Source organism: Takifugu flavidus, chromosome 6 (genome assembly GCF_003711565.1).
Source record: "Takifugu flavidus isolate HTHZ2018 chromosome 6, ASM371156v2, whole genome shotgun sequence".
Classification (NCBI taxonomy): Eukaryota; Metazoa; Chordata; class Actinopteri; order Tetraodontiformes; family Tetraodontidae; genus Takifugu; species Takifugu flavidus.
In genome coordinates, this window is record NC_079525.1 from 6,831,536 (window position 1) to 6,854,032 (window position 22,497).

The window sequence follows — 22,497 nt, forward strand, 5'->3', positions numbered from 1 at the left end:
TCTCGAGCGTAACAGTAAATACACGAAAATAACTTGATGGAGGGAGGCTAAATTGAAGTTGTGTTTTTTTATTTTATTTCTTTGTCTAAAATGTTATGTTACGTTTTAAAAACTTGATGACCTGACGCTTCAGGTTGTTCACATGTTCTCACCATTACAATTATCTAGAAAACTTACTTTATTATCATGACTCTTTGTCCACATATGATGACAACATCATTTACAATACGGCTGTGGTGGGTTTCATCTACAACAACGACGAGAGGGCATACACGAGCAAGATCTGGCACCTGCAGCTCAACAGCTCGGCTGAACATCAGCAAGCACATGATCGTAGACTTCAACTGGCAGGAGCAGAGAAACAAACGTTACCAGCTCAACAGCAGCGAAACGCCGGTGGAGAGGGAGGAAAGCTTCAGATATCTTGGGATCATCTCTGAGTATCTGACATGGTCTAAACTAGGGGTCACCAATGCAGTACACCATGTGCCCGCGGGGGACCACTCAAGGCACCTCCACAGCATGCTCTAAAAATAACACTGGTCACAATAGAAATGAATATAATTTTTTAAAGGTGCATTAATTTTTTGAACAAATGCTTACATTAATGCAGATTTTTAAACAATGTTCTATAATGTTAAAATAAAACATAAAAAAAATTCATATAGGCTATAATGAAGTCGTCTCATTTGAAGTCAAAGGTCATTAGTGCGCAGTCAGCACACCTTTTTCCAGACACAGCGAAGCGATGATGAGGATTTAGACTGCTTGTAGTTTAGCCCCAAAAATCATGACAGAAAAGCAAAAAAGGACATACTATTTCCACAGTGATTGGGAGAAAGAGTTCTTTTTTACATTGTTCAAAGAAAAATGTTTGCGTCTCATTTGCGGGAAGACAGTTGCTGTATTAAAGCGACACAACATAGAGAGACACTACAGAACCTGTCACGAAAACTTCTATGTGGACTACCCACTTGCCAGCGCATTAAGGACATAAAAGGCCTGCGAGTGAAAGGCAGCTTTAGACAAGCAACAGACTTTTTTCATGAGACCTGTGAAAAAAATCCCAAAACGCAACCGAAGCATCGTTTAGAGCTGCACATTTTTTTTAAAAAGAACAAGAAGGCCTTTTCAGATGGTGCGGTTTTTAAAGAAGCTATGGTGCTTGTCGCTAACACAGTCTTCAAAGATGAGAAACATTGTCCAGAAGTCATCTCTGCGCTCTCCAATGTCTAACTTAGAGTAGGTACGATAGCTAGATGAGTGTCATCTATGTCTGAGAATTTAACAGAGCAACTGAACCGTGATCTCGCAAAGTGCAGGTGGTTTAGCATCCAGTGTGATGAGTCGGTAGACAGCGCCAGCACAGCTCAGCTAATGATATTTATCTGAATGGTGTTTGATGACTTTTTTTACAAAAGAAGAACTGCTGACACTTCTGCCATTAAAGGCAACTTAGAGTAGAGTTGATAACTATAATGCCGTAAAAAACTTTAAAAAAATTTGAAAAAATTCAATGAAAAAAAATGCTACAGAAGTTAGCGGCAGTAACAACGAATGGGGCTTCCAGCCATGACAGGCCAGCATACAGGATTCATTACACAATGAAGAAATGATCCAGACTTCCCAAAATTTCTACAATACCACTGCATCATTCATCAGCAGGCGATATGCGTGAAAATGACTTTGATCATCTGATGACCCTGTCGTCAAGATCATAAATAGGATCTGCTATTGGATGAGATGCTATTGGATGAGCTATCTGCTAAATATAATGACCTTTTATTACACACAGAAATCCGATGGCTCAGTAGGGGATGTATTCTGCAGCTTTTTTAGTCACTTCACTTCGGGTAACATTGAAAAGTTCATGCAGTCAAAGGGGGAAGACGCATCGGTGCAAACTTCTACACCTGCACAGTAGAGAGTATCCTTTTGGGCTGTATCAGCTTTAACCTTGACTTACTGGCCATCAGGTGCATAATTTGCTCAGTTGAGAGTATCATCAGAACTACCCTCCCCAACGAACAGGACAAAGTAACAATTGTCATCTAGTCCCATGGTGATGCACAAATTTGCGTGATCAAATGATGTGAAATGTTTTCAAAATGATGGCTCCCCTTCAATAATCAGACATCCCATCAATCAGTCATAGTATATTGACCTCCAGGGGACAATGTGAGACAGAGATGGTAAAAAATACAGTCAGATACTCCAGTGTTACCCCCCAAGTCATAAATCTTGCAATAAATCTTTTATTTTATAATCACAGGTTACATTTAGTATGAATTATATCTAACTGGTACATAATCTAATGGTGCATAGAAATATCAATAATATGTGTTGAATATGGAATGTAGCAATGTGTAAATTGAAGCATTTTTATTTTTAAAAAAGTATGCACATCTCATTTTAAAGTCAAAACATTGTTGGCTGCAGTTATTACAACAATAATACTGAGAGCTTTGGAGTTAACAGTTGCATCCAGGGTCAGGAGTGGAAACCTAAAATGACAAAAATACATGCGTGCATTGATATTTCTTTGTAATCTGAATCCTAATCTAACATGCTGGGACATAATCACACATTGTCCCTGTAAATGAGTCAATTCAAGAATTCTGAAGGATTGTGTGGATACATTTTAAACCCTGTAATAAGAAGTAACTGTCATACAGTTTGAAATAATAACACTCCTTTTTTCCTGTAAATAACCCCCCTTTCCTCAATGTTAACAAGATTCTTACCATTTACAGCAGCAAGCACGACTTTTTCTTGACCTTTGTGGGCTGTGGGCAGAGGACTGCCCGAATGGCTTCATCAAACACAGTCTTCAGACCCCGCTGGGTCAAGGCCGAGCACTCCAGGTATTTCACTGCATCTGTACAGAATGTGCAAGAAAGGGAGTAACACACTGCAGGAAAATTACCACAGAAACAGTCCAGCTGTTGCTGCAAAGACACAAAATCTATAAAAAAACAAAAAAACAGCAGAGTAACAGTCACCAAATCCCATGAATTTGTGCCAATAAGTGGAAATGTGTGTTCAACTGCAGTTTTATTATCAGTTAATTGTCAAAAGAAAGACGTTTTTCAGTATTTAGACTTGTCAACCTCTGTACATACATGTCCATACTTTCTTACTCCATAGGAAAGTCAGGCCTTTAGTTCCTTCTGTCTGCAGGAATTTTTATGCCCTACCACACCTTTGAGTCTTACCTATCTCCTTGGCCAGAGCCAGGCCCTGAGGATAGGTGATCGGAGCCAGCTTCTTTTCTTTCAGCTTCTCAATTGTTTCTTTCTCATCCCTTAGATCCAGCTTTGTGCCTACCAGGATGATGGGTGTGGAGGGGCAGTGGTGGCGGACCTCAGGGTACCACTGAGAGGACACAGGTACAATCAGACACAAATTACACCGATTGATTGTGAGTGAACAGGTTAGCAGGGCTTTAATTGGCAAGTCAGCCTAAAAGCCAGATCAACATATGGATATTAATTTATTTGCATAAAATAGATTATTTGTATTAAATGTTATTAACATTTGGAGCTCCCATGTTTTCTGTCTGTAATCCATAGATAGGTAAGACTTTGCTGTTAATGGTCTGTGAACAATTGATTTGATTTAACATTGCTGAGGGTTTAAACTCTTTACCAAATGTAACTGTCCAGGTTTATCTAAGATAATTTGCAGGAAATGGCACAACAAATACACAGACACCAACTCTCTGCTAAGTCTACTTAAATTTAGTCTTATTGTCCTTCTTTACAATGCGCTAATATTACACTAATTATAGGATGAAAATCTTTAACCCACACAACTTATTCCAGTCATAGCACATGAGATTTAAAAAAAAGTGTTCTTTATGTGCAATGTAAGGCAGTATTTTTTTATTTCTGCATTCACTGTAACAGCCTTTGTGTTATACATGAAATGGAGTATAAAAAAAGATTCTGGCCATGATTTCAGTGACATTAGGTCATGCAAGTTCTTAGACTTCTTCAGAGAAAAAGATGTATATAATTAGAGACCTTTTAACCTGTTCTCTCTCGCACTAATGTGCTTTTATTAGATTGTAAGACCAGCGGTAAATAAAAAGCAAGGTGATTGCATCCCAAGGTACAAAATGGCGTTTCCACTGTATGTTATCGCTGCCCAACCACTTTGCCAAAGTCCTACTTTAAGTGGAATTGGCTTTAAACCCAGCAAAAGTCTGACAACAGCTGAAATAAATTAAATGTGTTGTTTGTGTGGCCACATAGCGTTTTTTCTCCTTTTTACAATGAAATTTCTCCTCTTGAGTATCGTCTTTTGGACCTGAACCCTGCTTCTCTTTAAAATTTGCCCTGGCATACCAATTAATTTCAGCTTTTGTTAGAAGGATGAGTCACGCAGCATTCAGACGAACCGAGGGGGTTCGGATGGATTAAAATAAAGAAACCGACCCAATCAATATTTCCGATGTTATCTTCTGATGTATTGGTGTTCGGGATTTGAAGAGCGGAGGTCGTTTTTAGAGAGCCTACATTTGCTTTGAAAGTAGTTTTCTGTGCGTCATCGTTGTTGTGGAGACTGAATGAAAGGCTCTCACAGTTCAACATATGCAATTTGGTGCTTCATTGAGTGAAGGGGTGGGGGGGGAATTACCCTCATGACCCAGAAAGGACACAAGCAGGACCAGAAGGAAATGAAAACCTGAAAGAATTTCATTTTCCTAATTATGTAAATGGCAGGACAAGTACTAATCACTTCCTCAGAGACATCAACACAAACTCGAGCTGGTCTCCACTCATGACTATTTGATATTTGAAGGTGGAGGATAAAGGTGGAGGATATTGAGCTAACACAAAACAAATATATTAAAACACAAATAACCAATAAAGCTGTGTTGTGATGATAGGTGTGAAATGCCACTCACCTTAGCTCTGACGTTTTCATAGGATGCTGGACTCACGAGGGAGAAACAGATCAAAAAAACATCCTAAATGGACAAAAGCATATTTTTCTCAAAATTACATCTATGGTCATGAAAAGATTCAGGGTTAAAGGGTAAATATATAATAACCGGGTAAATACAAAAGATTGCATTTTTTTTCTTTCATTTCTTACTTTTAGATTTAAAACTCACTGAATTTGGATGAGTTAAGCACAGACTGTTATGCATAAATGGAAATGTAGGTTTCTCTCTAGATGAAGACATATACCTGTTTTTTTTTTCCAAATATGTGTATGTGTGTTCTCATATACATTAGATAGTGAGGACCATGTACTTGCTACATACTGAATACGAAAATACTCTTCTACTAATACTTCTACTAGCAAAGTAAGGAACTTTTTGGCTGATCCTCACAACTTCAAAGAACTGGTGGAGGGTTAAGACTCAGGGGTGGCATTAGAAGGTTAGGTATGATGGTTAGGCTAAGGAGTTGGTTAATGCTTTATGTGTATGAAAGTCCTTACAAAGATGTGTGTGCGTGTGATATACCGTCTGTGGGTAGGAGAGTGGGCGGAGCCTGTCATAGTCTTCCTGCCCAGCTGTATCCCAGAGGCCCAGGTTAACTGGTTTGCTGTCTACCATCACATTAGCTGAGTAGTTGTCAAATCTGTGGAAGAACGTGTGGAAATCAATCAGTTTGTCAGGGAAATGGTCCTTCATTTCAATTAACTGATTAAAAGAACCCCAATCAATTTAATTTATGAACGCAACGGAAATCCCAGAGGGTTATAAAAATTAGACACATTTCACCAGAGATGTGAATGCAGGTTATTAACTACCGAGCACATTTGAAGGTCTTCATGAAAATACAAAATCCCCAAATACAATAAAATAAAAATACGTAATGACACACAATCTAAATAAGTAAATGCGCACTCTAATAATTTTATTACTAATACTTGTCTGGATAATTCTTTGCTAGAAATGGTGCACTGTTATTTGTGTAAGAAATTCCAATAACTTCAGTACATCAAAAATATTTAATTTCAGTTTTATGGTTATTTTGTGGTCAGTGAAACAGCTCTTCTCTGCCACCATGTGGTTAATAAAAACTCTGTGTTCACCTCTGAAAACAGCATTTGAGGGGGAAAAAAATTACTTTTATTCATTAAAAATAAGATAATCAGATCAAAACCAAGAACATATTCCAGACAAGGACTGTGATGTTTTAATACAAATCTGACAACATCACTGGAAAGCTGCAGTTCTTATTCACACTCTTTTCCCTTCTTATGTTCACTCCAGCATCCATATTCTTAATATGACTCTTTGGTGTGAGAATTTTTTTGGTGCGGAATTTTTCTAAACATTTCCTCATCAGACATCTCAGGGCCCTTGTAAAGTATGAACAAAGGCAACGCAGGACTGTTCTGGAATTAAACTACATGTGTAAATACCGGCCTTTCTTGGCTGATTAAATATGTGTATGTGTGTGTGTGTGTGTGTGTGTAGCATGTACTTACACAGTGGGGATGTACTCCCCAGGGAAGGCATTGGTTGTGTAGCTGATGAGTAAGCATGTTTTTCCCACGGCTCTAAATAACAAAAAACAAATCAAGTCAGACAAAATGTGATATTGATCTACAAAGGTAAGGGGACTAATATTGGAATTAGATTTTTTGCCTCCATTTATTTTTGACTTAGGCACTGCATTATCAGAAGTGCCAGTAAAACTCAAGGAAGATACTGCAAAGCTCGAAAGTAGCTGAAAATCACCAATAACACTCTTTCCTTGCAGACGTTATTTACTTCAAGACAAAAATATTTCTGGAAATTGTAAATTAAAATAGAAATGTAACAGAACTTTTGATTCCAGTGCATTGTAACACGAATAACGCTCAAATCAGACCTGCTTTTAATCTAGCTTGTAAATCTGCCTTAATGACATGTGAAGTATTAGAATTTTGAAACTAATATGACCAATAAGACTGGGTTTTATGCTGGTTTTAACCGTACAGATTGTTTCAACACCCGCTGTGAGGACAGCTTCTGCATGCGTGTAACAACTAGCCACATTTGACACTTTTGTCTGGGGTGGAAGGTCTCATCCTGCCATCAGTCCAAGTACAAAGCAGAAAACTTGTTGTGGTTTAAACGCCTTTTCAAAGATAAGTTTAACAATATAGTTGCGGCTCTTGTGTCTGAAAATAAGGGCTATGTTGGAACGGTGTCATCCAATTTAGGTCTCCTGTCTTTTCTGACTGTGTGTGCTTCAGGGGGAACTGAGATGTTAACAAGCTTCAGTTAACAGTGAAAACAGGAACTTCATAAACTTCAACCTCTGATCTTGCTCCATTTCTATCTTCTTTATCTGGAATTCCATCAGTGTTTCTGTCCCCCGTGTAAACAAAATGCAGTCTTGTTCAAACAAATGCACTTTCTTATCCTCTTCTCTTTGGTTACTTCAAACTCTTCATGCTGTTCCTCCACTTTCCATAATTGGATTTTAAAGTTTTAGTACCCACAGGGAAACGACCCAGCAGTAAGCTGCAGTTCGCATGTTGCACCTGTAGTAATGGTGAGAGACGGCAACACAAACCTTGTCACAGTTCTGTGGTTTCCTGCTCTGTCAGCTAACACATCAGTTCCTCATCACGCAACAAAAGAAAAGTTAATAATTTTCTTTTCTTGCTTTCCTGCTGATGTGTATTTTAATTTGAATGCCAAAATTATTGCCAATATCGAACAAAAAACATCCAAGTAAATCATATTATACCATGTTAGCAGCAGGTGAGAAAGAACACAGGCCTTCCAGATATTTCAGCATATTTTTTAATCTACTAAACTCATATAAATATACACATTTGTATTCTCTCATTGTGACAACTCCTCTCTCCAAAATTTGGCCTGAACCCTGTAAAGGTATGAGGACCGGATAAATCGGTCGATGCTCATAGTCGGGTCCTCACTACGTATGGAACATACAGTATATGAGAACACACACACACATATGCACAAAACACAAAACATTAAATATTGAGTTTAATCCAGTTTCAAAAACCTACTCGGATAAGATAACATGTGAAAGTTACATTATTTGGAGATTTTTAAAAAATGATGTTTGATGGCGATAAAAGTGATGTTTAAAATGTTTAAAGCTGGTAATGTGAATGTATCTCATTTTCTTTCAAACGAAGTTCCATACGCATTATTCATTCAATGAGCAATATATCGACATGTTTCCCTGTCTTCATTTGTCTTCATCTAAATGTTTGGAGGCTTAATTTGGTACAAATCTAAGGATCTGTCTTCAGTTTTCTTTCTATTGTGTTTCCCCAAATTGTAAAACTGTTGATCCCTCAGCATCACACCACACGGTAAAACCTTCCATAACTGACTTCCTCTTCTCTGTCTCTGCCTGGAAGCTCCATTTTTGATGTATCACTCTAGTCACATGGCAGACGTGTTTGTGCATCACACTGCTGCTGCTGCGTGGGGCTGCTGCTGTATGGGTGCAGGTCTCCACCTGCGCACAGTTGGTTTGTTTTTTACCTGTGTAATCAGAAACTGATTCACGGGAAATATCGCATTCTGAGCTGTTGATATGTTCGTGAAAACGTTTCTAGTTCCAGATTCATGTTTTACCACACTTTTCTGAATATAATGAACATTTGATCTGTGTTCAGTGTGATTATATTAAAACAATAATATAATGTTGGTCAATCTCACAATAGTATGTTTCTTTGATATCAGCTCGACGCTAAATGAGATAAATCAAAGCTCACTTTATTATCAACAAACCAATATAAATATATTGTTTACTGAATTTTCAGTCCCATGTTTTCAGCCTTCAAACCTGAATCACTTCTCTGATCCATCACAGACAAAAAGAGCGACAGAGACTTTTAGCTGCTCTTCGATGGAACCACAACACTTCCGCTTCAGTTGCTCCATCTGAACAAGCAGCCATTTTTGCCCAAGCTTCATCTGAAAGAACCTGCCAGATGTGCCTGATGTGACACGCAGCGTTATGCCAGTGGTCCCATAAACTCAGCAATGACCCTGGATTTCTTCGGTCTCTTTTCTCCTCTGATTTTGTGCATATTAGCGTTATTCCTGCCTTGTATTCAGTCCTGACTTTTCTCCTGTTAAAAATGTTCCTGCATGTTGTGGCCTGCTCAATCCAACACGCTTCCTCTGAATCACAGCTGTCAAAAACACACCTAAACGTGTGCTCACCTAATGCCAGAAAGACTAGCTGTAGCCTCGGGGGGGGAGAAGACATACCTCTGTAAAAACTATAACTGCATATCTTTAGGCACTCTGACTGCATTTGGTTGCTATATGACACTTATTACCATCTAAACTCGGACACCAGACGCAGTTTTTCTCACAGCCATCAGCTGAACATGTCCTGACACTATTTGAAGGCAGGTAAATGTATTAATAGGCATAGGTAAGGTAAAATAATGGCATACCCATCTCCCACGACCACACATTTGATAGCCTGCATCCTGTTCCGCTCTGCTTCGTCGCTGCTCTCTGCTCTGACAGAAACACACTTGAAGAGGATGCATGCAACTACAGGAAATTATTGCACACCTCCCTCGCTGCCCTCGCCCAGCGCCCTCCCTCGACTGCCTTTTTCTCTTTCTTTTTGTCCTTATGTCATAAATCTACCAATTTATCATTTCAGGTCTGTTCCTCAAACCAAAAAAAAGAGTTATTCTGACTGTAAAAATGGAACTTAATGAAATGATTGATAAGTGAACACGGTTGCAACAGAAGTCAAATGTGAAATGGCTCAAAGTTTTCTGAAAGGAGGAATTAGCAGAATGACTAAAATAAATCACCCACTTCCTCATTGGTTTACAGGAGGAGCGATAGTCACATTTGCATACTTTTCTGAATCCAACCAGAACTACTGGTGCAGTAAGTTCCTCTGAATAACCCTTCAGACAGGTATTGGATATCAAAGTGCCTGCTACCAGGAAAAAACCTAGTTGATCAAAGCCTGACAGCAAACACAATAGAGGTTAAAGGGAGTAGTTTGAGTCTAAAGAAGAGCAGGTCTGAAGGAGTGAACAGTAGATTATTTCAGAAAGGCTTGAAGGTTAATTTTATGGTTCCACAGAATTTTTACAGGTAACACCTTTTGCTTTCACCAAGTAACACTATAATTGCCTTTGGGGTCCTTTTCACATTAGACTTCAGTTATTTTTGACCTTCTTCACCTCCTCTCATACCCTCTTGGGAGTGAATTTACATGCCCAAAACATGGAAGAAAAAACAGGAACAAACATTTTTATTTTCCAAGTGATCATTTGGATTGATTATTAGAGGAAATTTCCATCTGCCGATACACAGTTCTGCGTACATCCACTTGAGGGCGCTAATGTATAATTCTTTTTCGTGTCAGACGGAACGCTTATACAGATGCTACACCTCTACATTTTATATTTCATTTATTTCAGTTGTTCATAAGCAATTTTAATAATATGCTTTCAGTGGGAGGTCAGTTAAACTTTGATATTCTATCCATCTGTCCACTGCTCTCCTTTAATCATTCTGTAAGTTCTGTAAAAATTGCACAACCTAAAGAATACTTCAGAAGTTTCAAAGATATTATATTCAGTATCCTCAATTTCTGTTGAAGTCAAAACATTTCAAGATGCTGTTTTGTTCATGCATTGCATAATTGCAGCTAATATAAAGATGTTTGTGACAGCTGCATGTCGTAAACCAGAAAAAAAAAGAAAAAAAAACCATTTGGATGATCAATTCAAATGTTGGCAACAATTTCACCCCCCTGTACAAAACGCTAGATATGGATTCTAAAACCTTTGCCGTTCTACCTGCTTCCTGCCTGTTTCATGTTTTTTTTTTATTTCGAACAACCTATTTTTCATCCTTCCTGTTTTTACGCCTTAACTTTGTAATGGTTTTATGAAAGAGGTGGGGCCCACGGCAACATCTGATTCTTTCGTGTTGCACCAGTATGTGTTCTGGTGGTCTGGGGAGCTTCACATATTACATATCTGGTATTCAGACGGTTGCTGTTTTTACCTTCTTGGTGGATTTTAAATGACCGACTGCCAAATGGGTAAGATCACTTTCAACTTATCAAGTCAGGCTTCTCCCGGCAATGATAATTGTCACATCAGGTGTGATTTGAATTGAATAGTAGAGAGTTCTGTGACAGATTTTACGATGTGATTACATGTTGTGCCAGATATTTTGGTTCTTCGCCATTTGAATGACTTGCATTGTGGCTCAGCTTAAAAGGGGAAGAACAAGTCAGGAAAAAAACAACAACAGCTCACAAGACAAGACAGAGATGGTAAAATAAAAACAGGATTTCTAAAGTCACGGCACAAAACTAAATCTATTGATCCCACTCAAGATGATACGCTTATAATGTATATATTCACGCTCATTATATAAATAGGGTTTTTTTTAATATAAATTTGTGACAGTGATTGAGTGATTGTTGTCTGACTGCTGTGCAGCCAGAGCAGCATTAGGGAAGAAATGTGTTTCCCTGCTGAGGGAGTGTCTGCAGAGCTCAGCAACTGAGGTCAAGGTCAAACATGCTGACCCTCGTCCTCATCCCAGCCTCTTCATATTGTTGGTGAAAGGCTCCCAATCAGGGCCTGATGGGGCCCGGGACCCTCACAGACCCTCTGCTCCCCCCTGCTACTGTACTTTTGATATCCAGTCCAGGTTTGGAGGCACACACAAAAAAAACTTTTCATTTTGTTGGATTTTAATGCAAGAAAAGGTTTCTCCAGTTGTATGAAGAGATGAACGGGGGAGGAACTGCTTGTGGTTGACCTCAATAATTACCAAGTGAATAATGCATCTTTTTGATGCTCATGTTTCTGAAAAGAAAAAAAAAAAACCCGAAGCAAACGCCATAATTGTTTGGTTTGTGGTCACATTGTCTGTCACAAAAACCACAACGCCGGGATGGTGCAGCTCCCAGAGTTACCTCTCTTTCTCCACTGCGGTTAAATGCTAATACTGAATAAAAGAAATGTTGCAGGCAACATTTGTCAAGTCATCTGATGTCGTTCCCCCACAGTTTCCGCAGATTTTTCGGCAGATGAAAAAATGGAAATGGAAAACATCAAGATGTATAAGAAAGACCTTCTGGATGATATTCAGGTAAACACCTGCAGGCCAAAAAAGCTCAATAAAACACCTGAAATGGTGATTTAAGAATTGATGCTGAGGGGGAAAAAAACCTCTACTGAAATCTTTCTCTTGACCTCCAGAAGTTAAAGCTGGAGATAGACAAGGTGATGGCAGAAATAAGGATCTTTGAGTCTGCAGAGGAGACGTAAGTTTCACACGTACACACACACACACACGCACACGCACCCACACACACATTCACATACACATACACATACACGTACAGATGAAAAGGAAAAGACCACTTTTTATTGTTGTTTTGAAATTTTTGGTGCTTCTTCTGCAGCAGGGTGACAGAGAAGAGCAAACTCTTCTCAAATGGGAAGAAGAAGTTCAACATGGACCCAAAGAAGGTTGGCTCAGCCCCTCTCAACCCCTCTTTCAAACGGAACTCTTGTTTAACTTCAGAAGTGGTGCACGTCCATAGCATTAACCTGTGGTTTGACATTAGAATCTTCAGTGCTGTTGTTTACTGGAATAAGTCATCTCTGAGCGCAACATGCTCTATCTGGTTTCATATGCTCAGAGTTTCGGAGGGTATCTCTTTTAGGCCCCTTTGACACTTCCTCTGTTTGCATATGAGTTGAAACAGAAGGTTCAACCTCTGAGCGCTTGTCTTATGTGCCCTCTCTATTTTTTTTAAGAGTTACAGGTGGAGTTCTGTTGATTTATTTATGTTTTAGAGAGAGTGCCACCTTTTGGGATTTTTTTAGCCATCTTTTTCTGAGTTGGAAGAAAAAGAGGAAGAGAAATCAGGTTTAAGGAATTAGAAAGCCTGAGACCATGATGAGACCATGATCATACTTGCTAAAACATGTCACAGTATGAGTCTAAAGCATCGCAGTCATGTCACATTTAAGAGGGTCAGGAACCAGACATATCTGAGATATTCGCATTGCTAGTTTGAACGATCGATTACCACTGAAAAGGATGATGAGATGTTGACTGGAGGAATTTGTGTGTTCTGATAGGGCATCAGTTACCTGGTGGAGAACAAGCTGTTGGATGGAAGAGCTCAGTCCATTGCTGAGTTCCTTTACAAGGAGGAGGGGCTCAACAAGACGGCCATCGGAGAATTTCTGGGAGAGAGGTGAGGAGGAACGGGAGAGTGCCTAAAGGGGATGAGGAGGGATGGAATCATGTTAAGAGAATTGATGGGGACCGTGAGGAAAATTAGAGGTGTCAATGAAAATTGGAATAATTTCATTTTATTGATTTTACTGTGGCTTCTAAAGGTGAACATCCAGCAAAGAACTCTTCTGGTTTCATTTGATTTTCCTCCAGGGAGGAGCTCCACCTCCAGACCCTGAAGGCCTTCGTGGACCTCCACGAGTTCTCTGACCTCAACCTGGTCCAGGCTCTCAGGTCAGTGCTCCCCCATCTTCATGCTCCAGCACAGCAGCATTCAGCTAACGCCCAGAAATACAGCAGCCAGGAAGTCCACATGCGCTCCTGTCTCTTATTGAACCAAATTTTAAAACTTAAAACTACCTAAATACTCCTGTCGGACTCGAGTGGAGCAGCCAGTATAGGGAAATACTGAAGCTATACAGCGAGTGTGCCTGTTAAGGTGTGGGTTGAGGGTAGGTTGCCATGAGTACTTCTGTTGCGTGACAGAAAACAGGAAGTAGCTCTCGCTGCTCCTGCCTGATATGTGAATGATGCTCATGTTTATGAACAAAAGAGCAATGATGCTGCAGGTGTGCTCCACCTAAGGCGCAGCAGCTCCTCTCATCAAAGATGAACCTGTCACACAGAGGTGTGCGTGTGTGTCACTGTGTGGACAGACAGTTCCTGTGGAGTTTCCGGCTGCCTGGTGAAGCCCAGAAGATCGACCGTATGATGGAGGCCTTTGCGACGCGCTACTGTGACTGCAATGCTAACGTCTTCCAGTCGACCGGTGAGCTCCGATCACTAAGAACACGTCAATCGGCTTCCTGTCTGAACCATCATTTTGGCGTGTGAACGTGTAGAGGGCTTTGATGCTTAACTGATGTCTCTGTCCCCACCTCTTGACCTACCCGTCCCTGTGATGCCAGATACGTGCTACATCCTGTCATTCGCCATCATCATGCTCAACACTAGCCTCCACAACCCCTGTGTGAAGGACAAGACCACGCTGGACCGCTTCATCTCCATGAACAGAGGCATCAACAATGGAGGGAATCTGGAGGACGACCTTCTGTCGGTGAGGACAACCAGATTCCTCAACTTATATGACAGGGCGGTTAATGCTTATCATCACGACCACATTCCAGATGGTTCTCTTTAAATACTTGTGAAAAGTCCACATCTGCAAACGCAGCTGATTCAGTTGCGGGTTGCTGTACTTCCTCTTCAAAATTTTGCACGTTTGGAAACTCTGCAGAGGCCATTTTATCCTCGACGGCCTGCATCTGTCATCAGCAGTTGTTTCATCCAGTTTTTGCAGTGTGACCCGCGTGTCTGGACAGCTGAATTTTAGCCGATACTACATGTCTCGGTGACAGTGGCGCCACACCCACCGCCCACCACCACTGACCACCGGAAACCTTGAGAGTTTGTTCTACCTCGTTTGATCGTTGAACTCCTTCTTTTCAGAAACTCTACGAGAGCATTCACAGCGAGCCTTTTAAAATCCCAGAGGATGACGGGAATGATCTGACACACACCTTCTTCAACCCCGACAGAGAAGGCTGGCTTCTTAAACTGGGTAACCGGTTCTATCTTTCAGGCCCCACCTTGTGCCCAAACCAGACCATGTTGTGGGTTAATTTACTCATTAATGGAGGTTCCCGGTTGTCTTTCAGGGGGTCGGGTAAAAACATGGAAGAGACGATGGTTCATCTTGACAGACAACTGCCTATATTACTTTGAGTTCACCACGGTGAGACTCCCATCTTCTTGCATTAATCAGCGTGTCCTTAATAAGAAATCATGTGTTCATGACCAGCTGGCGGCTCCTAAACAGCAGCTATATCTGGAACAGAAACATTTTAAACTTGAAAAAGAAAAAAGAAAATGTGAGCTTTTCAGTGAGCTGTACCAACGCTTCACTGTGTCGTCTATCAATGTGTTGGGTGGTCCAAAAGTTCAGATAGTACCAGGTCAAAAGGTCGGGAGGAGATGTTCAGTCCCACCAAAATTCATCTCCTGACTCATTTAATCTCTTTATAACATGCAGGATAAAGAGCCCAGAGGTATCATCCCCCTGGAGAACCTTTGTGTGCGAGAGATTCCGTACCCACGTAAACCGGTGAGATTTTCAGTCATGAGCTAAAGTCCAGTTGATCTGGTGTGTGTAATGTGGTGTTTAACTGTGGGTCCCTCAGTTCTGCCTGGAGCTGTACAACCCCAACTGTCCCAGACAGAAAATCAAAGCCTGCAAGACAGAGACTGACGGTAGAGTGGTGGAAGGGAAACACCAGTCATACACCATCAGTGCCTCCAGCGCAGAAGAGAGAGACTCCTGGATCGATGCCATCAGGTCAGAGCACGTGCAGGCACACACACACACATACACACTTGTGTGCCTCTCTAAGGCTGGTCTTTAAATCCATCAGGGCGAGCGTCACCAAGGATCCCTTCTACGACCTGGTCTCTGTCCGCAAGAAGAAGGTGATAAATCACACCCCTGAAGACTGATCTGCGTACCTGCTTGATGTTCCATACCCCCCCCCCCCCACTTTCCCAGAGAGGTGTTGAAACAGCTGGGGAGGGTGTCTAGGGTGAGGGTCCACCGGAAAGGCAGACCTCTTGTTCCAATCTGGCTTTTACAGACCGGACCGGGATCAGAGAGGGAACTGTCACTGACTTAGTCACAGCAGAACTGAGTCACAGCAGAACTGAGACGCCGTAAAAGACAAGTGGATCTTTGTGGTTCTTGTGTTTACATAATTCCCAAAATGGTGGCCGTGTGTGTCCAAGCACACTTTTTGTCTCCCACACTGAGGTGATGCTTTTATTTGTAAATATCCACGCATGTTTTTAGTTGAATTAGCGTAATGGACTTTATAGAGACTTAGGGAAGTTTTTACCTGTTGACTTTGGCCTCTGAGTGGAAACTTCACACCATTCTGCCTCCTGCTCACAGGAAATTGTTTTTAGTGGTCAGGAGTCACATTTTTAAAACGTGTTTTCAGCTGAATCTCTCAGAAAACTTCAGCCATGTCTTACTTATTTATTATCCCTGGTTGTTACATCTGACAAACTCTCACCGATCTCTGTTCATGTGCTTTATAGTGAATAGTATGTTAGTGTAATTAAATCAGATTAAGTATTACAGTACATTTGCGTGTGAATTCAGTTCAGTTTGTCTCCAAGTGTTTTACAGAAACCCAGAGACTGACCTTTAAACACACAACAGTGTTGTAGTAAAAGTTCCATTTTAATAGAGAGAGCAGGACCAGGCTCATATGAGGGGAAGCTAACCTGTGATGGAATGAGTGAAGAAGATCAGAGTTTATTATAAGATTTGAGTCTATAAATGATTCTGCTGTCATAGCTGCCGAGAAGGTGATTTTCCAGTTAAATTTGACTTGGATGACATGTTGCCATGGCTGCGGTGGGCAAACAAATTTCTTGAGGATTTTACTTGATTTCAACGATTTAGTTACTCAAAATCATTTTGAACTACACACTTCCCTTCCAGCTACATTCTGTCATTAGCTACTGAAAGAAGGTTGGAAGAAAATCAAGTGTAGGTGTTATTGTCACAGTGTTCCTACGTCTTTAATGCATGTTTATTTCCTGTTTCATTCTCCATTAAATATATTATTTTGCTTTTTTCATTGAAAAACTGGTAGAACTATGATAGTATTTGAGCTATATGTGTCTCTTTTTGTGTGGCCATCTGTGAAATAAGTCAAGAAAAGAGTGAGATGATCTCATGTCTGTAAAAAGAAGCATCATAAAGCAACACAGATGAGGAAGTAGATATTTGATGTAGCCTGTAAAATGAGATGACGAGAGCAATACTGCAGAATTAGCAAGAAAACAAACACATGTGGATTGATTCTGAAAATACTTTAAAATTCAAGTCTTACAGGAAGCAAGGCAACCAGCGTGGGCACGCCTCTTCCTGCTGCAGCTCTAACTTCCTGTTTCAATGTTGCACCACTTCCCCTATCTTAACTCCCTGGGTGTCATCTCAACAGGCTCTTTTTTCTGTGGTCTGTACCAGTGAAAACAGACAAACATGACATCTGGCTGTGGGCTCCTGCAGCATCAACCGCAATATAACCTACACTACCAGATACCACCGCTAGATGGGGTAAAGACTTATAGAAACCCAACTTCCGGGTCAGAATTATACAGCTAATGTGATATACTTTTATAGACTATTGCTACGTTTGTTTGGTCTTTGCCCTTTATTAAAGTCCACAGCTTGAGAGTGACACTATTAAATAGTTTTATGACCATTTTAAAGATAAATAATACAAAACATTTTGAAGCCCCAACCTCTTTACCTGATTACAAAAGGAATTAAACTACTTATTTTATTTAAAAAAAAAAAACATAATCAATACCTGAGGGGTCATACATTCACGTCATCTCTCAGTAAGGCAACGGATGAAGAACTGGTGGTGTCTCAAAGTCCCGCGTGTTGTTCAATGTTGAAAAGAATGAAAATATACTGTTTGTTTAAGAGACTTTACAGACAGCTTTCCTCCGATGACGACTCTTGAGACCTGGAAGGAAGACATCATTATTTATTTAAAAAAAATAAACTATCATTTTAAATAATTCATTGGTGAGAATAAAAACTGTTCAAGTGCCAGAATAAAAACATTAAATGAATTATCTGATGTGCCGTGAAGAAAGACATTTCCAGACTAAACTTAATTTAGCAATCAAGACCCCAAATATCAACCACATTAGGACCCTCTGGATTATCCTCACTGGGTTCAGGGTGAACTGTCTTCTATTTTGACTTACTCTCATTTTCCTGACTGGCGCTGATGGTCTGCTTAGATTCTGTCCTCCGGCCTGCTGCGGACAGCTTCTTGCCTCTTGATTTGGATGGAGACAGGACCAAAACCTCAAAACTGTCCTCTTCCTCATCTGTCTTCGCTGGTGCTGGCACGGGACACGCGCTTCCCACTATGCTGTTGAGGGAATTCTTACTGGCAGATTTCTTCTTCGAGAACTTCTTCTTCCATGTGGCCCACCCCTTCTTATCAGGGGTGTCTTTGTTAGGTGTGCTGTTGGGCTCAGTTGGGACCTCTGAGAGGTACTGGGGGGAGAGACTCTCTGCTGGGTCATCTGAGAGGAATGCATTAAGCCGGTCCATCTTGTCACTGCTGGTTTGTTGTGGCGCCGCTGCCGCCATGTCCCCCCGGACTGACTTTCTCTTCGATCCAAGCTCCTGGAGGGATCCAGCTGGACGTGGGATGTCTCCGACCACGAGGGAGTATATGGGATTGTAAAACTTGTGTGCAGGCACCTGAATGCCAGGGCGTAGTGTGTCCCCGAGGCTGACCTGGAAGCGGGATGTGGTCGCTGGCATGGACGGCCGCTTGGGCCCCACTTTGGAGCGTAGCGTCGCGGTCAAGTTAGCAGCGGGCGGGCTGACATGGAACTCCTTGTAAAGGTCGAGCTTCTCAGAGATGGCGTAGAGCTCACGGAAGTCTCGGTCAAAGAAATCCACCACCTGACCCGTCATCACAGTGATCATGTTCCGATCCATTCGGAAAGTGGCCCAGCAGAAACTGGAACAGGAAGTTTGGTGAGTTATTGTCAGACCTGTTTAGATGCTTGGTTTTTTGATGCTCACCCACCTGTACGAGCCAAACATGACCTTGTCTCCATCCACCAGCATGTATTTATAACAGAGCGACCCGGGCAGCCTGCCGAAGGACAAATTGAAGCCGACCCCCTGAAGAGTCCTTGTTCGTATGTTCTGTAGGCCCCGAGGATGAGTCAGCATAAAGACAGACAGCAGTCAGGATCTAACTCTTTTACATTCCTCCCAGCAAACTCAAACCCTTCCTCTTGTAAGAGGCCACTGTCCTACCCGGAGGTGCTGAGAGCCGATCTGGAGCCTGGAGCACATGTCCAGGAAGTGCGGCACGCCTTGTTCGTCCAACAAAATGTAAACGGGCACCAAGCGGCGGGAAGCCGCATCCAGTAAATCCTGCAGGATCTGAGGGTCTGTGATCATGTCCATCACTATGGCGATCACCTGCAAGGAAAGACAAGAGTGGATGCTGAAGCGTGCAATACAGGAACAGATCCTTTTACCTTTAAGACTGCAAACACAACAGAAGAAGAGCCGTCTGAGTTTTACTGCATGTGGCAAATTCATCACCTGGATGCCATTAAATGAAGTGAACATGGAGGCACTGGTATGCGCTAAACCCTGGAATCTACCTCCGTGTTGTGTGTAGATAAACTCTGTTTGTGGTTAGCATGCCTAGTCACCCCCCCCCCTCCCAACTTCAGGCTCATGTGCCACAGCTGTAACCCAGAAATGCCAACTGTGTCTCCATCAGGTTCCGCTGAATGAAAGAAAAACTGAAGTAAAACAGCCCCTCATGTTCTGACATTTGAAAAAAATGTTGATCAACAGGATAAAAAGGAGGACATTGTCCTAGGATTAGCAAGAAAAATAATTTATTTGGGTGGGAGGCCGTGTTCCTGACATTTCACAGCGTGGGCTGCTGCATGTCCCCACACGGGGGCGCTCTTCTCTTAAACTGAAGTGATGTTATTTGCTAACCCCATCACAGACTTACTGGAAAGAACTCGTGTTTTGATCGCGTCAGATCATCAGATGTCCTGTATTTCTCACCCCTAAAGACTGCTTTGGTCCTTCCAAACATGTCCGGGCACATCCAGTTCAAGCGAAGGATGACGCTGTGGAAATTTCTACTGTTCAAATGTTCCACTGTCCCCTGTAAAGAACCTCTTTACATCTGGAACAAGTGGTTCTCTGTGAGGAAGAAAAGCCTGTTGTTCCCACTAGAAACGCTGAGTGGACCAGTGACGCTTCCGGACGCACGCTGGGACAGTGAGAACAGCACCGACTCCAAAGAATTCCAAGTCACCAGCCTTTGTTTCTTTTCTGGAGAACTGGTTGCTCAGCCTGAGCTATTTGGTTTTTGTTTTTGTTTTTTTAATCACATGCACACGTTCACCCGGGACAGACGGGACTAATTCAGACAACCGGTCTGAGCAGTTATCCCCAAAAGAAAGACTAATGGGTCAATTACAGACCATTCCAACAGACCTCCAAAGAGGAAATGAGGCAGTAAATGCGTTGATCAGCTGACATGTTGGAGAATACCAAGGTAGTGAGCCTGTACAGCCAGGCAGAAGGGCGGACACACTCATCCTGATGTGTGCACAGTGGTTTAACAAATCAAACGAACAGAGTCGAAGCACCACTTTAAATCAGCTGCAGCTTCAGACGGGAGTGAAACAGAGAACAAGAAGAGGTGGTAGGAGAGGAAGCTACAGCTTCAGTGGTTCTGGGTGTGACGTGAACCTCCTTGGCCTGGTTTGAACGTGCCTGAATGAGGCAAACGGGTCAGTCGGAGTCTTTGACTCAGCTGAGCTCCAGTAAACACAACCAAGGCGGGCTTGTAGATAACCTTCAAATGGGCGCTGCTACAGGCAGGAGGGTTTTAACCCCCCCCCCCCCAAAAAAAGGCTCAGTGGCAGATTTACCACCTTTGAAAGGCAGAGAGCAGCTGGACTGACTGTAAACTCATCCCTCCCTGGGTGAGGCATCAGCAGTTTCCCCCTTTTCCACTGTTGCTTAATCTCTCGGTAAATTCCAACAGGTTATTTAAATATGAACATGAATTGGGATGTCTATTACACATCCCTGGACCTCGCCCTTCCTCACCTTGGAGGCCTCCTGGATGAGCCGCCGAACCACCTCCCTGATGTGGGGTCCATTGTCTTTGGGGGGGTGCGTGTGCACGGACACCCGGGTCACCCCCCTGAAGAAGCCCACACTGGGCCAGCCGATGTCCAGCGGCGGCACCTCGGTGTCCGACATCTGGGGCCAGTAGGTGGAATGGACCCCGGAATCCGCGTCGGAGCCCCGTTGCTGGGACTTTGACGGTGAAGCCGGCCTGATTGGGTCCCCCCCATCCTCCCCAGAATCGTACTTCTTGAAAGTGTTTAAAACATGTTTGACTTCTCTGGCTGATAAGAAATCCTTCATGTTGTCCTTCTGGAGGCGCGTTTTAAAGGCGCCGTCGCCGTTTTTGAGCAGCTCCTCGACGGCGGCGCGCTGCTCCTCGCTGTAGAAGAACTCCGGTTTGGTGTCCGGGATCCTTGTTCCGATGCGGCCGTCCTCCATACACACAAGCTGGGACTCGGCCATAGCAGCGGTGGCGGTGACACCTCCGGCAGCAGAGAGCCTCTCCCCCCCGGGTACCCGACCGTGCGGAAGAGCAGAACAGGTGAGCCCAAAGCGGGGAAGTTTTCTTACCTGTCCCGGAGCGTTTAGGGGCGGAGCCACGGTCGCGCGGAGGCACGTCATCGAAAACCGAATTCTCAGGATATACTACTTATCTCCACCTGCAATCAAATTAAACATACATACAAATGCTCATGTTTGTTTATTTTCTTATGTATCATTTTGAGGGGGAAATAATTATTCTACCTTTAATGTGTCCTGTAGACAACTTGATTAAGCAGTCTAATCTGAATAGTTTTTTTCAGTTAGCTATATTCCCTTGTATACTGTATTTACCATAGTTTCTTGTGCAACTGTTGACATATGATACAAGAATGTAGAAAATATTTGACAACAGATAATGTCGCCTCTGCCCAGGGCTGGTCCGGTTTAATATATTAGTTTATAATTTCGGGGATTATCGCTTTCGCTTTATTTTGGAGCACATGAATTACAACAATTCGTTTGTTTAAACCACGTCAACTCCTAAGAGAGCTGGGTAACGATTTATATTTTGTCCAATCTTTCTGCACCGCTCAAGTACACTCAAGTTTTATATTTCCGAAGTTTTAAACTTTAAGCCCTCTCTCTATACCTTTAAAAAGAGACTGAGTCATAGATTAAAGCATTACGACATCTTGCGACACAAAAGCTATAAAGGCGCTAATGTGCTCTTTTGGTTTCATTTCTGTACTGTATCTTTCTTTCCCCCGGTGATATTTGCCCTGCCAAGTCCAGATACCTGCTCAGGTGTGTCAGATGAAACCATTCTGGCTGCTTTAATGCTTTATATACCAGCTCATCAATAATTGTCAGCTCAAACCAAAAACGCGCTGCTATAAATCCTTGCTAACAATGCTTTTGCCACATGGGGGCAGTATGTCACGCTGAAGAAGAAAAAAAGGTTATCAATTTCAACAATTACGGCCTTCCTTTTTTACTAAATTGGAATTGCCTGTTTTATTAACCGTTGTTAATA

General features: G+C 42.1%; 3 protein-coding genes across 3 annotated transcripts; 1 reads left to right on the plus strand and 2 right to left on the minus strand.

Moving 5' to 3' along the window:
- Nucleotides 1-2,239: 2,239 nt before the first annotated feature.
- Nucleotides 2,240-9,562, minus strand: rac2 (Rac family small GTPase 2). The gene is made up of 7 exons (XM_057035523.1): nucleotides 9,409-9,562; nucleotides 6,454-6,525; nucleotides 5,480-5,597; nucleotides 4,913-4,975; nucleotides 3,216-3,375; nucleotides 2,745-2,878; nucleotides 2,240-2,504 (listed from the first exon to the last, which is right to left on the minus strand). The coding sequence occupies exons 1-6, from the start codon at nucleotides 9,441-9,443 to the stop codon at nucleotides 2,748-2,750; spliced, it is 579 nt and encodes a 192-aa protein (XP_056891503.1). The 5' UTR covers nucleotides 9,444-9,562; the 3' UTR covers nucleotides 2,240-2,504; nucleotides 2,745-2,747.
- A 1,310-nt stretch (nucleotides 9,563-10,872) lies between these two features.
- LOC130527245 (cytohesin-4-like) lies at nucleotides 10,873-16,904 on the plus strand. The gene is made up of 13 exons (XM_057035519.1): nucleotides 10,873-11,033; nucleotides 12,015-12,097; nucleotides 12,208-12,272; nucleotides 12,414-12,480; nucleotides 13,099-13,217; nucleotides 13,412-13,492; nucleotides 13,915-14,027; nucleotides 14,167-14,315; nucleotides 14,708-14,819; nucleotides 14,917-14,993; nucleotides 15,291-15,362; nucleotides 15,439-15,593; nucleotides 15,670-16,904. Exons 1-13 carry the CDS (start codon nucleotides 11,015-11,017, stop codon nucleotides 15,749-15,751), a joined length of 1,194 nt encoding a protein of 397 aa, XP_056891499.1. The 5' UTR covers nucleotides 10,873-11,014; the 3' UTR covers nucleotides 15,752-16,904.
- A 722-nt stretch (nucleotides 16,905-17,626) lies between these two features.
- On the minus strand, nucleotides 17,627-21,564 carry LOC130527244 (protein FAM83F-like). The gene is made up of 5 exons (XM_057035518.1): nucleotides 20,958-21,564; nucleotides 19,122-19,289; nucleotides 18,886-19,007; nucleotides 18,044-18,816; nucleotides 17,627-17,796 (listed from the first exon to the last, which is right to left on the minus strand). The coding sequence occupies exons 1-5, from the start codon at nucleotides 21,441-21,443 to the stop codon at nucleotides 17,750-17,752; spliced, it is 1,596 nt and encodes a 531-aa protein (XP_056891498.1). The 5' UTR covers nucleotides 21,444-21,564; the 3' UTR covers nucleotides 17,627-17,749.
- Nucleotides 21,565-22,497: the final 933 nt, after the last annotated feature.

Bases quoted from the DNA above. Each gene is read 5' to 3' on its own strand.
- rac2 (XM_057035523.1), bottom strand. From the start codon at position 9,443: ATGCAGGCTATCAAATGTGTGGTCGTGGGAGATGG. The intron at 6,526-9,408 runs GTATGCCATTAT...TTTGTTATTTAG, and splicing joins TGTGTGGTCGTGGGAGATGG to AGCCGTGGGAAAAACATGCT. The intron at 2,879-3,215 runs GTAAGACTCAAA...CATTCTGTACAG, and splicing joins GGCTCTGGCCAAGGAGATAG to ATGCAGTGAAATACCTGGAG.
- LOC130527245 (XM_057035519.1), top strand. The intron at 13,493-13,914 runs GTCAGTGCTCCC...CTGTGTGGACAG, and splicing joins AACCTGGTCCAGGCTCTCAG to ACAGTTCCTGTGGAGTTTCC. The intron at 15,363-15,438 runs GTGAGATTTTCA...TGGGTCCCTCAG, and splicing joins TTCCGTACCCACGTAAACCG to TTCTGCCTGGAGCTGTACAA.
- LOC130527244 (XM_057035518.1), bottom strand. From the start codon at position 21,443: ATGGCCGAGTCCCAGCTTGTGTGTATGGAGGACGGCCGCATCGGAACA. The intron at 19,008-19,121 runs GTAGGACAGTGG...CGGGGCCTACAG, and splicing joins TCGGCTCTCAGCACCTCCGG to AACATACGAACAAGGACTCT. The intron at 18,817-18,885 runs GTGGGTGAGCAT...TTCCTGTTCCAG, and splicing joins GTCATGTTTGGCTCGTACAG to TTTCTGCTGGGCCACTTTCC.